This window comes from Cervus elaphus, chromosome 17 (genome assembly GCF_910594005.1).
Source record: "Cervus elaphus chromosome 17, mCerEla1.1, whole genome shotgun sequence".
Lineage (NCBI taxonomy): Eukaryota > Metazoa > Chordata > Mammalia > Artiodactyla > Cervidae > Cervus > Cervus elaphus.
Window position 1 is genome coordinate 23,755,149 of NC_057831.1, and position 13,344 is coordinate 23,768,492.

Consider the following 13,344-nt stretch of genomic DNA (forward strand, 5'->3'; position numbering starts at 1 on the left):
ATTTAGGATTGAAAATAAAACACCAAACTAAGATTATTTTTATGAGGACAGGCACTAAGGGCTGACTAAAGGAGTAGGAAATATTGACAAAAAGTCAAAATTAAAGTTAGTTTAAAAAGTTACAAGGACTCACCCCTCCACATTAAAGCAATCAAACTTATAATCATGACTTAGTTATCTAAAACATGAATATTTTAATATAGGTAACAAAATACCTTTGAACACAGAAATTAAATTTTATTGAGAACTCAGGTTGAGAGTTAAGAGAAACACTCCAAGGAAAGGTCATTCTTTTGGCTTTGATAATTTGGTTTTGGTAATAAAGGTTATTTATCTTTCCAGAGTCATTTTCCATATGTCTTTTTGATTATGTTGGATTGATGCTCTGCTTATGAATCTATCCTCTTAACCTAAACTGTTCCACTGGAAACAGCTTATCAGGGTTCCATTTCTAGCATTGACAAGTCTGAGGAGTAACTCTGGCTATCTTCCTAAATTTCTCTATGTGCTATTCCTACCTACAAGTTAGAACTAAATAAGAATAATCGATGACATCCTTTAAATACACATGTGCAAGTCAGCTCATGTTATTTCATAATACTACCTAATGTTAGTTCAGTATACAATTTGGATGTTAAGGGCCTGGAGGTAGATTCTGTGGCCTAACTCTCAGACTGCATAAGAGAAGAAATTAATGTCCCCAAGAGGTCATGCGTATTACCCCTAGTCTTGCAGTTGAAGGTGACAGAATTGGAAACAGAACTCTGGTTTCCAGACCACTAGCATGAGACTCTTTCTACTAAAATGTGATATTAGAAACTTAACAAAAAATAAGCGAGACAAATGAATCATGAAGGAAATACTGTACTTTGGGAAACACTCTAGGCAAAAGTTGCTCTGTTAAAAGTCAAATTATGAAAGGAGTATCAAGGTTTCACAGCACTCTGAACAGGAGAGGCTAGGGAATCTACATGGAACATGGAACAATGGACTGTTTCGAAATTGGGAAAGGAGTACGTCAAGGCTGTATATTGTCACCCTGCTCATTTAACTTATATGTGGAGTACATCACTAGAAATGCTGGGCTGGATGAAGCACAAGCTGGAATCAAGATTGCCAGAAGAAATGTCAATAACCTCAGATATGCAGATGACACCACCCTTAAGGCAGAAAACAAAGAGGAACTAAAGAGCCTCTTGATGAAGGTGAAAGAGGAGACTGAAAAAATTGGCTTAAAACTCAACATTCAAAAAACTAAGATCATGGTATCTGGTCCCATCACTTCATGACAAATAGATGGGGAAACAATGAAAACAGTGACAGACTTTATTTTCTTGGGCTTCAAAATCACTGCAGATGGCAGCTACAGTCATGAAATAAAAAAACGCTTGCTCCTTGGAAGAAAAGCTACAACAAACCCAGACAGTGTATTAAAAAGCAAAAAAAAAAAAAAAAAAAGCAGAGACATTACCTTGCCTACAAAGGTCTGTATAGTCAAAGCTATGGTTTCTCCAATAGTCATGTATGGATGTAAGAGTTGGACCATAAAGAAGGCTGAGAGCCAAAGAATTGATGGTTTTGAATTGTGGTGCTGGAGAAAGACTCTTGAGAGTCTGTTGGACTGCAAGGAGATCAAATCAGTCAATCCTAAAGGAAATCAACTTTGAATAGTCATTGGAAGGACTGATGCTGAAGCTGAAGCTCCAATACTTTGGCCACCTGATGTGAAGAGCTGACTCATTAAAAAAGACCTTGATGCTGGGAAAGATTGAAGGCAGCAGAAGGGGACGACAGAGGATGAGGTGGTTGGAGAGCATCACCGACTCAATGGACATGAGTTTGAGTAAACTCCAGAAATTCATGATGGACAGGGAGGCCTAGCGTGTTGCACTCCATGGGGTTGCAAAGGGTCGGATACAACTGAGCGACTGACCACCACCACCACCCGAACCTAACATAACTCTCATGGCATCCTCTTGATTACAGTTTTTTAATTTACTTATTTTTTAATTGAAGGATGACTGCTTTACAGAATGTTGTTGCTTTCTGTCAAACATCAACAAGTATCAGCCGTAGGTATACATATGTCCCCTCCTTTTTGGACCTCCCTCCCACCTCCCTATCCCATCCCTCCAGATTGTTACAGAGCCCCTGTCTGAGTCAGAAGGAGAAAGATAAACACCGTATACTAATGCATATATATGGAATCTAGAAAGATGACACTGATGGATTTATTTTCAGGGCAGCAATGGAGAAACAGCCATAGAGAACAGACTTATGTACACAGGGGGAGGGGAGGAGACAGAGGGTAGGCTATATAGAGACAGCAACATGGAAACTTACAATACCATATGTAAAACAGAGAGCCAATGGGAATTTGCTCGTGATTACATTTTTAGTAAAACTGCACAGTATTAAAAAAAAAATCCCATGGGGCTACGACCAGACATCTTTATGACCATATTTATAAGTTCAGATGCTCAAACTGTTTGTTGAATGAATTCTTCCAACTACTGAACCCACTATGCCAGCACTAAGAGAGTAAGGAACGCATTTCCTCACTTTCCTCGGAGACAGGGAATTTACTTTGACTCTTGCTGTAGGCCCCAAATTAAATAAGTATTAGTTCCTTCTAAAATCCTCAAAGACTACTAAGGCAAATCACAGAAACACCAAATTACAGACAACATACTGGAATATTTATAATAACAAACATTATTAGTAGGGAACTTCATCTATAATTTCCTCTGAAGCATATGATTATCACACAGATTAAACAGGACCAAAGAAAATAAATACTTCAAACTGACAGTAGCCTATTGGAGTAAATTTGCAGAGATACTAAGTGACCGATTTGTCTGAAACTCTGACATTTACCCTGCGTTTCAAAGCTCTCCAGAGGTCAGTCAGGAACTGTGTATTCCAAAACAGACCATGAACCAACTGTGACACACGACAGGAAACAGACCAGTCTTTTAAGAGGATGTTGAAACAAGTTCATTTAAAGCACAGCTGAATTTTTCAAATCAATTTAGGCTTCTTCCTCCAATCTAGAGTCTTTTTTTTCCCTGACATCAAAAGATTCAGATTTTAGTGACTTAAAAGAAAGCTCTCTCTCTAGGTTTTTCACACTTGAAAATTTTAACAGTCAAACAAAGAAATACCCAGGAACATGAAAGCTCAACCTCCCCAATAACCACCAACTTGAAACCTGATCGGAATTCAAAGCCTGAAATGTTACCATCAGCTTAATTACAGTTCATTTAAACAATTCTTTTCTTTTGAGTGAATAGTTGAGATTAAATGGGATTTTATCATAAACTATTTAAACCAGTATTAGGAAGCCCTAAAAGATATTCCTGAAAATTAGACAAATTTAATTGAAAATTTCTTTTGAATTGAATTTATTTCTGTAATACTTCATTCATTAAAAAATGGCTTGTTTGGGGGCTTTCCTAAGTGGCTCAGTGGTAAATAATCTGCCTGCCAATGCAGGAGACATAGTTTCAATATATGGTCTGGAAAGATCCCACCAGAAAATTTTTTTAAAAAAGAAAAAAAAAAATGGCTTGTTTTATCTGTCTGACCAACCTTAAGTGAATATGTCACTTTGTGTTTACATTTCAAGTCTACTGAAAGCCAAAACAAATTTGTAATCCTTGGTTGTGCACACTTTTCCAAAAAATTGAAGTATGGTTGCAATATTATATGTTACAGATCTACAATATAGTGATTAAAATTTTTTTAAGGTTGTGTGTGTGTTGTATGTTAGTTGCTCAGTCATGTCTGACTCTATGTGACCCCATGGACTGTAGCCCACCAGGCTCCTCTGTTTGTGGGATTCTGCAGGCAAGAATATTGGAGTGGATTGCCATGCCCTCCTCCAAGGGATCTTCCCAACCCAGGGACTGAACCCAGGTCTCCCACATTGCAGGTGGACTTTTTACCATCTGAGCCTTAAGGGAAGACCTTACTTATAGTTCTTATAAAATACCGGCTATGTTCCACATGTTTTACAATATACCCTTGTAGCTTATTTTATACCTAGTAGTTTGTACCCTACCCCTATCTTGTCCCTCCCTCTCATCTTCTCTCTCCCTACTGATAACCACTAGTTTGTTCTCTATAACTGTGAGTCTGTTTATTTTTGTCGTACTTACTAGTTTATTTTATTTTTTAGATTCCACATATGAGTGATATCATATAGTATTTGTCTATCATTGTCTGACTTACTTCACTTAGCATAATACCTTCCAGGTCTATCCATGTTGCTGCAAATGGTAAAAGTTCATCCTTTTTTATGGTTGGGTAGCATTCCATTGAGTGTGCATGTGTGTGTACACAGCACATCTTCTTAATCCATTCATCTGTTGATGGACAGCTAGATTGTTTCCATATCTTGGTAATTACAAATAATGCTGCCATGAACCCTGGGATACATGTTTCTTTTTGAATTAGTGTTTTTGTTTTTATATAACCCAGGAGTGGAATTGCTGGGTCATATGGCAGTTCTAGTTTTAGTTTTTTGATAAACTCCCATACTGTTTTTCACAGTGACTGTACCAACTTACATTCTCACCAGGAGTGTTTGAGAGTTCCCTTTTTTCCACATCCTCACCAGTATTTGTTTTTGTATTCTTTTTGATGATAGCCATTCTGATAGGTATAAGTAGTACTTCATTGTGGTTCTGATTTGCATTTCCCTGATAATTAGCCAGATCAAGAATCTTTTCACACACTTGTTGGCCATTTGCATGTCTTCTTTGGAGAACTATCAGGTCTTCTGCCCGTCTTTTCAATCAGATTGTTTGCTTTTTTTGACGTTGAGTTAAATGAATTGTTTGTAGAGTTTGGAAATTAAGTTCTTTTGTGTCATATCATTTCTGTGCATACTTTCTAAGCAGCACAGAACTGAAATAAAACCCACTGTATGAACAAAATGTTCACAGTGCAAATCTATAGTCAATAGTTTATTAAATGAATCATCAAGAGTATGATTTCTGCTATAGCTAGTTTTCTTCTAATTTGTCCATATCTTTATTTCTAGAAGGAAAATACTGCTTAAAGTGGCACAAATGCCTCATAGGTCAACTGACTGTATAATTTATCATCCAATCTGGGCTACTTTTGAGAATGAAAAAGGGTGCCATAAATAATTAGGCCAGGACAACAGGTATAAAGTGGATTGTTTCAGGGAAGTCTCAGGCAAGTGGGCAGCTTACTCCTTGAGTGCAAGTGACAGCTCAAATTTTCATATTCTAAGACTCTCTGAGGGTCTTGGCAAGACCCCTAATGAAAAGGCCCTGTCCAGTCAAAGTCCCCAGGTGCCATGTTCGATCTGCCCCTCCCTTCCGCAACAACACACCCTCACTTACCCGACCACCATGTCCTTGGGTCCAGCGGTCACCGTGCAGATGCCGTCCTCACAGTGCTTTCCCACCAGGCTGTGTGCATGCAGGTGGATGTTTTTTCCATTTGTGACCAACTGAACAATAACCTTTGCAGGTCCCACATAGTTGCAGATCTATATAAGAAGCACATTTCAAAGTTAGCATATCTGACTATATCACAACATGGGAAAACGCTTAAGACAAGCTAGTAAGTAGAAAAAGTATGATATCAAATCAGGCCTATCTGTACGTATACAGCCACAGCTTGGTTGTGAAAAAATATGTGATGAACAAATGATGGGATGGGAATAAAACACTAGTGGTATTTCTTTCAGGTGTAAAAGATACTCTTCAAGAAGCAGACCATTTAAAATACATACATCTTGTTAAAGTTGGAAGGAAGAGCACATCTCAGAGGATGCTGTGTGCCATTAAGCACCCTCTTCCTATTAACCAAGAACACATTTTCATCTGCAACCACACTGCATTTTAGGTCATAAATGCTGAGTACAAGATTAGTGAAAAGGGTACTGGGATTGACTGACTGATGGAAATCAAGAGAAGGTAAGAGGTGAGTGGAAAGAGTCCTTTCTAATCTGCCATGAGATTAGGCAGGAGAGAGTCTTGCCCAGGGACCTGGCCACAAGGGTTGGCCATGGACACCCAAGCCCATGGCCTGCAGTGATCTGTTTAATTTTAAAAAGTGTACTCCCTAAGTACAAATCCTTAGATCCAATACCTGTTTAAGCTCTTGTTTTATAAAATCAGATTTCTCCATTTAAAGTAATTTATATTTTAATTGTTATACCTTTAAAATGATGACAACAGTAACAGAAAGGAAATCCCATGGAGATAATGACATTTTAAGTAACAAGAGCTTGGACACCATCTCTCCTCTAGCTGGTCCTCCAGCCTCCTACAGTAGATCACAGATTCGTTCCTTAAGAAAACCCCAACACTAAAATCATACTAACAGAAAACATCAATGACCTTATTTTTACCTTCTTGAATATTATAAGTCAGAATCCTGGGATAAATTCACCTAAACTGTTGGAAATGCACTCTATCTCCTCAAAGGGTGAGCAGCCATCCTGGTTTGCCTGGGACTAAGGAAGTTTCCTGGGGTGCAAGACTTTCAGTCTAACATTGAGAAGAGTTGGTCACTCTATCTAACTCATATTATTCCTTTTGAGGAAGCATATGACTGAAATTGAGGATTTCCCAACTATGCAATCATTGGAAGTATTTTAATCAGCACAAGCAGCCCTTAGCTCAGAAGAAGAACTAAGTAGACACAAATCTCATGTGGCCATGGATCCTTGATAGATGTCTTTCTGATATAAACTTGAGGAAGAACCTATACTTGCCAGTAAAATTTCTTGGAAAAGGACCGAATCCCCTTCAACTCATCTATTTCTACTATAAATACCATCTCATAGATTTACATTCCACTGAGGCATGATTTTGTTAGGAATTTTTCAGTATGGATTTTTTTCCCCAATCCAATCTTCCATTGCAGGGTTGAGGAAAAGTTGATTAGAGCTGGGGTTATGCCCCAGATGCTTCTGGTTATGCCCCAGAAAGAAGCTCCCTTTCTAAGCAAAGGACAGACTCCCTGTGTGTCTGTAGTGTAGCTCCACTAGAAATACAGGGCCTCTCTGCCTGAACCCTGGCTCAGAAGTGTTGCAAATCTTGCTTTCCAACCCTTTCCAAGGAGCAAGGCGATCTGTGAGAATGGCCTCCAGTCCTTGCAGAGCAAGCAAATCACAAAGCATGTTTAGGATTAATTAGGTTTTGACCCCCTTGAAGCACAAAATAAATAATTTCTTAAACAGGTAAGCACTTAAATAAGCCCCCTGGGCATAAAACCAATTATGAACTCAGTGCTTTCCCTTTTATAACAGGTAGATAGCCTTTGCCCTGGGGGCAGTACAGGGAATGAGGAGTTCTGGGTTTGCTCCAAAGTTGGCTGCGGTCCCTACATACTCCCTGGGTTGCTGATGCCAGTTCTGTGTCTTGGTATCGACATCTGAAATCAACCTTTGTTATGATGACATATTCCACAGGGACTTCTTCAGCAGTAAATGAACAGTGAAAGCATTAAATAGACCATGTAATTTCACTTTTAAGTGCACTGAGCACAGGAATGCAACAGTGTAAGGCGTGACAAAACGCTTCACTTGGGTGAAATCACTTGGGTAGGCTTGCCACTTAAGCAGGACACAGAAGGAATCTAGCAATTAAAACCCAATCACAACTTAGTTCAAATAGAACGACACATTCTAATTTATATTCACTCAAAACTTCAATAAACTTCCATGTATGTTAGCATCTAGTATTACTGCTAAAAGTCTGGAAAGTTTATTATCTTACGGATCTAATAAAAATTTGAATGTGGCTTAAAATTTCTAATCCAATTCTGAGACTATAAAGAAATACTACGTTGTTAAGAAAAAATGAAATGAACATGTGATACAGTATTATTAACTTTTGTTGTTGTTTGGTCTCTAAGTCATGTCCACAACTCTTTGCAACCCCATGGACTGCAGCAGGCCGGGCTTTGCTGTCCTTCACTATCTTCTGGAGTTTGCTCAAACCCCATGTCCACTGAGTCAGTGATATCACCCAACCATCTCAACCTCTATTGCCCTTTCTCCTCCTGCCCTCAATCTAAGGTACAGATTTTGTTCAAATTTCACAAAATTTTATGCTAGTGTCCATTATTTGTTTTCATACCTTATTCAAGACTCCACATTGTATTTAACTGCATTGAGCAGCTTCAGCTGCATGCAACAAATCCTGGTGAATTCTCTTTTCATTTTTATTCTATTACAAATACTTTCTTTTTCCTTGTTTTAGTTTCTTAGATACATCCATCATTTAAAAGTGGACATTTCATTTCCAAATACATGGGATTTTAAACATATCTTTGACATAAATTTCTCATTTTGATATTAATTTCTCATTTAAATGCTTTCATCTCTGCAATCACCCTCTGTGTTTTTTTCATCTTTTAACTTTATTGAGGCTTTCAATAGCTAAGTCAAAGATCTTTCTTGGTAAAAGTCAAATTGCACTAGAAAATATGTGGGTTATTTTCAAATATCTTTTGATATTCATTTCTAATATAATCCCACAGTGATAAAAGAACAGACTCTGTATGATTTCAATACCATTAGGCCATCAACTGTTTGCACTTGGTCTTATGTCTCTGGATGTGTTCCTAGGTCTCCTAGTTTATAGTCTATGGGAACTTGAATAGAATTTGTATCCTACTGTTGTGTGAAAGTTGTATAAAAATCTTAATTATCTTGAATTCATAGTGCTTTTCAGGCCTACTATAACCTTCTACTTCTCTGTATATTCATTCTATTAATTTTTCAGAGTTTTGCTATTAAAATTCCAACTAAAAATCTTAATTTATCTACTTAAAAAAGAATTGTAGTATATAGTGGAACTACATGTAACTTTGCTGTGGATTTTCCAAGTCTCCTGTAAAAGTGTTATCATACTCTCATAATTTAAAACTTTTTTAAAAAAGCCCAATCACGTTGGATGTCTGGACCCTTCAACATTACCACAATGAAGGAATCAGTCACGGGCACTGAAGGAAAGCGGTGGGAGGTGTCCTCGAAAAGTACTCACATCTTTTTCTTGCTATTACTTCATGATTGAAGGGTGGCAAGAATGAGGAACTGGGTAGTCTCTGAGGTAAAGGGCCTGAAAAATTTGCCAATGACTAATGTGCTGTTTGATCCATTTGAGAGAGTTCAAGCCAGCATGGCATCATCTGGTTTTTTACACCAGACCACAAGGCAACGGCAGCGAGGGCCCTGGGTTTTGTGGACTTTCCAAAACACGGACTGAAAGAAGAAAGCTGAAGTGTGGGGACACACGAAAAATACTATTTTCAGATGCTATGGCACATGAAGACAATGGAATTCTATCTTAGGGGAGGGAATACTTCATAAAATGCCACAATGACTGAGCGCTATTTGCAACTGACTCAGAAATTCATTTTTTCTGTGGAGAATCTGATTATTTTTATTCAGTCTGTTACTTCTTTGCCTGGTGGTTCCCTTGAAAATTAAGTTTATAGAAAGCACCTGTATCTGCCATAAAGAGTGGGTTATTTTTGAAAGAGTGAGTATAGCAGGCTTTTAATAAACACTAATGGCTTAAATACAAGTTAAGCGTTCCATTAGAGAAAAGGAGACAAAGGTGACATTCAGCTTCCAGGGGACAGTGTAGGAGCACGTACTTGATGAACAGACTAGCTAGGTTTGAAGACAGTGCCACTATCTGCAAGCCCTGTGACTCTGGGCAGCATCCAGCTCCTCGTCTGTAAAATGAGGATAATAACTGGACCTCATAGGTTTGCTATGAGGATTAAATACATTGACATGTATAAAAATCTTAGTATTTTTATACATGTCTCTTAGTATGTAATAGCAGTACCCAAGTGTTAACCACTATCTTACTACTGTGATGTATTCCTCTACCCAGAGATCTTTAAATAGTACAACTGCTGTGAGGTGATTTTTTAAAAATTCTGTTTAAAGGCAGGTGGCTTGAGTAAATGACCAATTCAGGCTACTTCTATTTCTAGGCTAAGTCTTTTTGTTTCCCAGAGGGACACATTTTACTGGGCTTCTTTAAAGTAATAACTACGTTATTGTAGTAACAGCTATCATTCTTGGAGGTACTCAGGAGTCCTCGGTTTCCTTGATGAAATCAAGCCTTTCTTCCGGAAGCTTTATGACTCAATACATACTGATGGCCACAGGCTAGATCTGCTTTTTGAGTAAGAAACAGAAACCAAGGGTCTCAGATAATACCACTTAGTCAAATCACCTCCTTTTATTTAAAGCAACTAACTCTGTCATGCTCTGGAAAAGTACATACTGGTTCTTTAAAGGTGATTAAGATAAGTGGTCTAGAAGTTTCTAAGAATCAGATTTTAAAAGGTGCAGTTTATGTACTGAGTTAATTTGGACATATCACTTTGGCAGAATGTAGAGTCAACATGAATGTGAGACGTGACACTTGATGCAGTTCTTTTCTGTCGTTTTTCTCATGAAGTGATGCTAATGATGATACTTGAGGGAGAGGAGGAAGAGGGAAAAATCCACACTTTTAAAAGAGAAATCTACCCTGACTTGTCTCATGAATCTAACTTTGGCCTCTACTGCTAAAGCAGCAGACCAATGTGGTTAAATCCAAGAGCTCTGAAGCAAGGCTGCGGGGCTCAAAATCCCTCTGCTGTCACTTATCAGCTGGGCCAGTGGGAAAGGATGGTTAAGGTCTCTGGATATCAGCGTCTCCATCTTTAAAAGGAAAGTAACAATACGTCTGATTTCATAGGATTGTTTTTTAAGGATTAAATGAGTTAAGAGCTTGGCACCTAACAGGATTAGCAATCTCAAATATAAACCCCATCTCCTATCTAGGCTATTACCTCACCAACAGCCAAAATATATACATTGTTTCAGTGAGCACTTATTAAGCCCCTTTTATGTTCCACGTACTGCAGTAGGTCAGGGAGTGGAAGATACACAGTTGAGTAAAAAAACAGACACAACCCCTGTTCTTATAGAAATTAAAGAGTAGGATGGATACAAATTAAAAACTCTCGCAAATAAAGGTAAATGCATAACTATGAAACACTTCCAAAGGAATAGAGATTTGACCTGGTCAAGACAGAGAAAGCTTCCTGAGGGAGTAGTGAGGGCCAAACTCTGAAAGAAGAGTAAGAATGTAACAAGGGATGGGGTGGGCAGAGGTTGAGAAGAGTATTCCTGGCAGGAAGGACAGCTCTGTGAAGAGAGTCTCACCCATCATCTCGGTCATAATTATTACCACTCCTCAGGGCTTCCTTCACGTGCTTCCTATCACCCGGGATGTCCCTTCCTTCTCTTCTCTCTCTAGAACCACCCATTCTTCAAAGGTCCAGCCGAAATCTGAATCTCCCATGACACTTCACCACGTTAGCCCACAAGACTCCATTACTGTCCCTTTCTTGGGGAATGTGATGGAACGGGGCAGGAAAACATCGCTTACTGCAATAAGAAGATGGTAAAATCTATTGGCAACTGAAGAACTTCTGTTTTACCTCTCTTGTTTGTTCCCAGGGCACATACATCTATATTTCCTCACGTTCTTTTTTTTATTGACATGAAGGGCACTTGTTAACTTGTCCAGTCTTCAGCTCCGTGGGGTCAGTACTGCTACCACACTCCACAGCCGCGGGAACAGAGGCCCATTAAGGGGACATAAACGGCCACCATTCCTGTAACTGGGGTGACTGGGCAGCCCTTTGAACTTGGATCTGTCCACTTCCAAAGCCCATTCATATCTTCCGTGACACTGGCTTCCACTTGGCTTCATCGCTTTTTCTCCTGCGTATGTCCAGTGAGCCCAATGATTTCTAGCTCTCCTTGGGGTAGTACAGTGTTGCTATGCAACAGTCATCCCTGAAAAACCTGTTTGGTTCTGTTGGTGTGTATTGTGGGAAAGAAGGTCTCAGAGACAGCTGTGAGATGGCAGAAGTGCACTTGTCCGCTTGTAAGCCTTATTCATAAACAAAATCATGCCACAGACATTACTAAACCACACACTGATTCTCCTCTGCTCGAATGCAAGTCATATTATAAACAAGAAGAAGGAGAGGAGGGCAAGGGAAGGGGAGAGGAAGAAGAACAGGAGGAGGAAAGAAAAGAATATTGTTTTCATAACATACCTCCTCTTAGTAATGCAAAATAGTCAGATTTTATTGTTCCTTATCACTTATTATATGTTGATTACACAGGAAGTACAGAATAAACTTCATCAAATAAGATAGTACAGAACCATGTCTAATAGTCGCTGGCACAGAGTAGGAAGATGCTTAGTGAAGTTAGTTCCTTCTTTTTAAGCCAGGGGGTTTCACATTGATCCAATCTGGGACCAAATCCCAGCTCTTTCTTCTTCCAGCTGTGTGCGCTTACTCTGGTTAAATAACCTCTCTGAGCTGAAAGCACCACACCTACAAATGGGCCAATAATGGGACCTCCCTCAGAGGCCTCTTGTGAGAACCACACAGTGTCTGGCATATGGCAGGTGCCATGGAAGCACCAATTTCTCTCCTTTTTTTTTTTATAAAAAGGGACTGCTTCTCTCCTAGATTTCCCAAAAGACCTTGTGAAGTAGACAGACTTGGCACTATCATCCCCATTTTGCAGATATGAAAACAGAAATTTAGACAGATTAACAAGTGACCTAAGGTCAGAGAGTCAAGACCCGGAGGACCTTGGAATTCATCCTGATTCTTCCGAATGTAGGTGTGGTGTTCTTGTAAGACTAAATGACATGAAAATACCCTCTCTGCCCCACTCACTGTTGATGACACGGTTGTTTTTTGAGTACTGCTCCTTGATTTGCATTGATTCATTCACATTTGTTCACCTTTTTTATTTGCCCTACTTGTTTGACCAGCACACATCCCTTAGATGTTTGCCTGAGATTAGAAGGGCAAACTGGGCCATTAAACACAACAAAATGGGCAAAGAGGGCTTCATCAACTACAAAGGGAAGTAGAATAAAATCACTATTCAAAACTCAGAAAGTTTGAGGGGGTTTTTTGGGGTCATATTTTGACCTCTGGTTTCTTGTTTGTTTTATTTGAATTTTCAGTTTCATTACATTAAATATAGTTGTTTATAAATCATACTTCTTTCAGAAAATCAAGACACTTGCTAACTCCAGAAATTGTTGGGGATTTGTACCTCAATAGGTGTCACTACCTCATTAATAAATTACAAATAAATGTTTACCCTTTTCATGGCCCAATTATCCATGGTTACAAAATAATATGGGAAGAAAAGAAAATTTGTAATTTATGGATGAACTGTGTCTCAAATGTGTTTTCATTTATAGGCCAGTTTTTTGGGGAACCTGGCTTATAAATTTGGTTTAT

At 38.8% G+C, this 13,344-nt stretch overlaps 1 protein-coding gene across 2 annotated transcripts in view; it reads right to left on the reverse strand.

Moving 5' to 3' along the window:
* The window catches only part of NFKB1 (nuclear factor kappa B subunit 1), a 122,312-nt gene that overhangs the window by 45,475 nt on the left and 63,493 nt on the right, over positions 1-13,344 (reverse strand). For both annotated transcript variants that reach the window (XM_043870898.1, XM_043870896.1), the window contains exon 6: positions 5,376-5,524. In XM_043870898.1, coding sequence (XP_043726833.1) covers positions 5,376-5,524 — 149 coding nt within the window. The remainder of the gene's footprint in view (positions 1-5,375; positions 5,525-13,344) is intronic.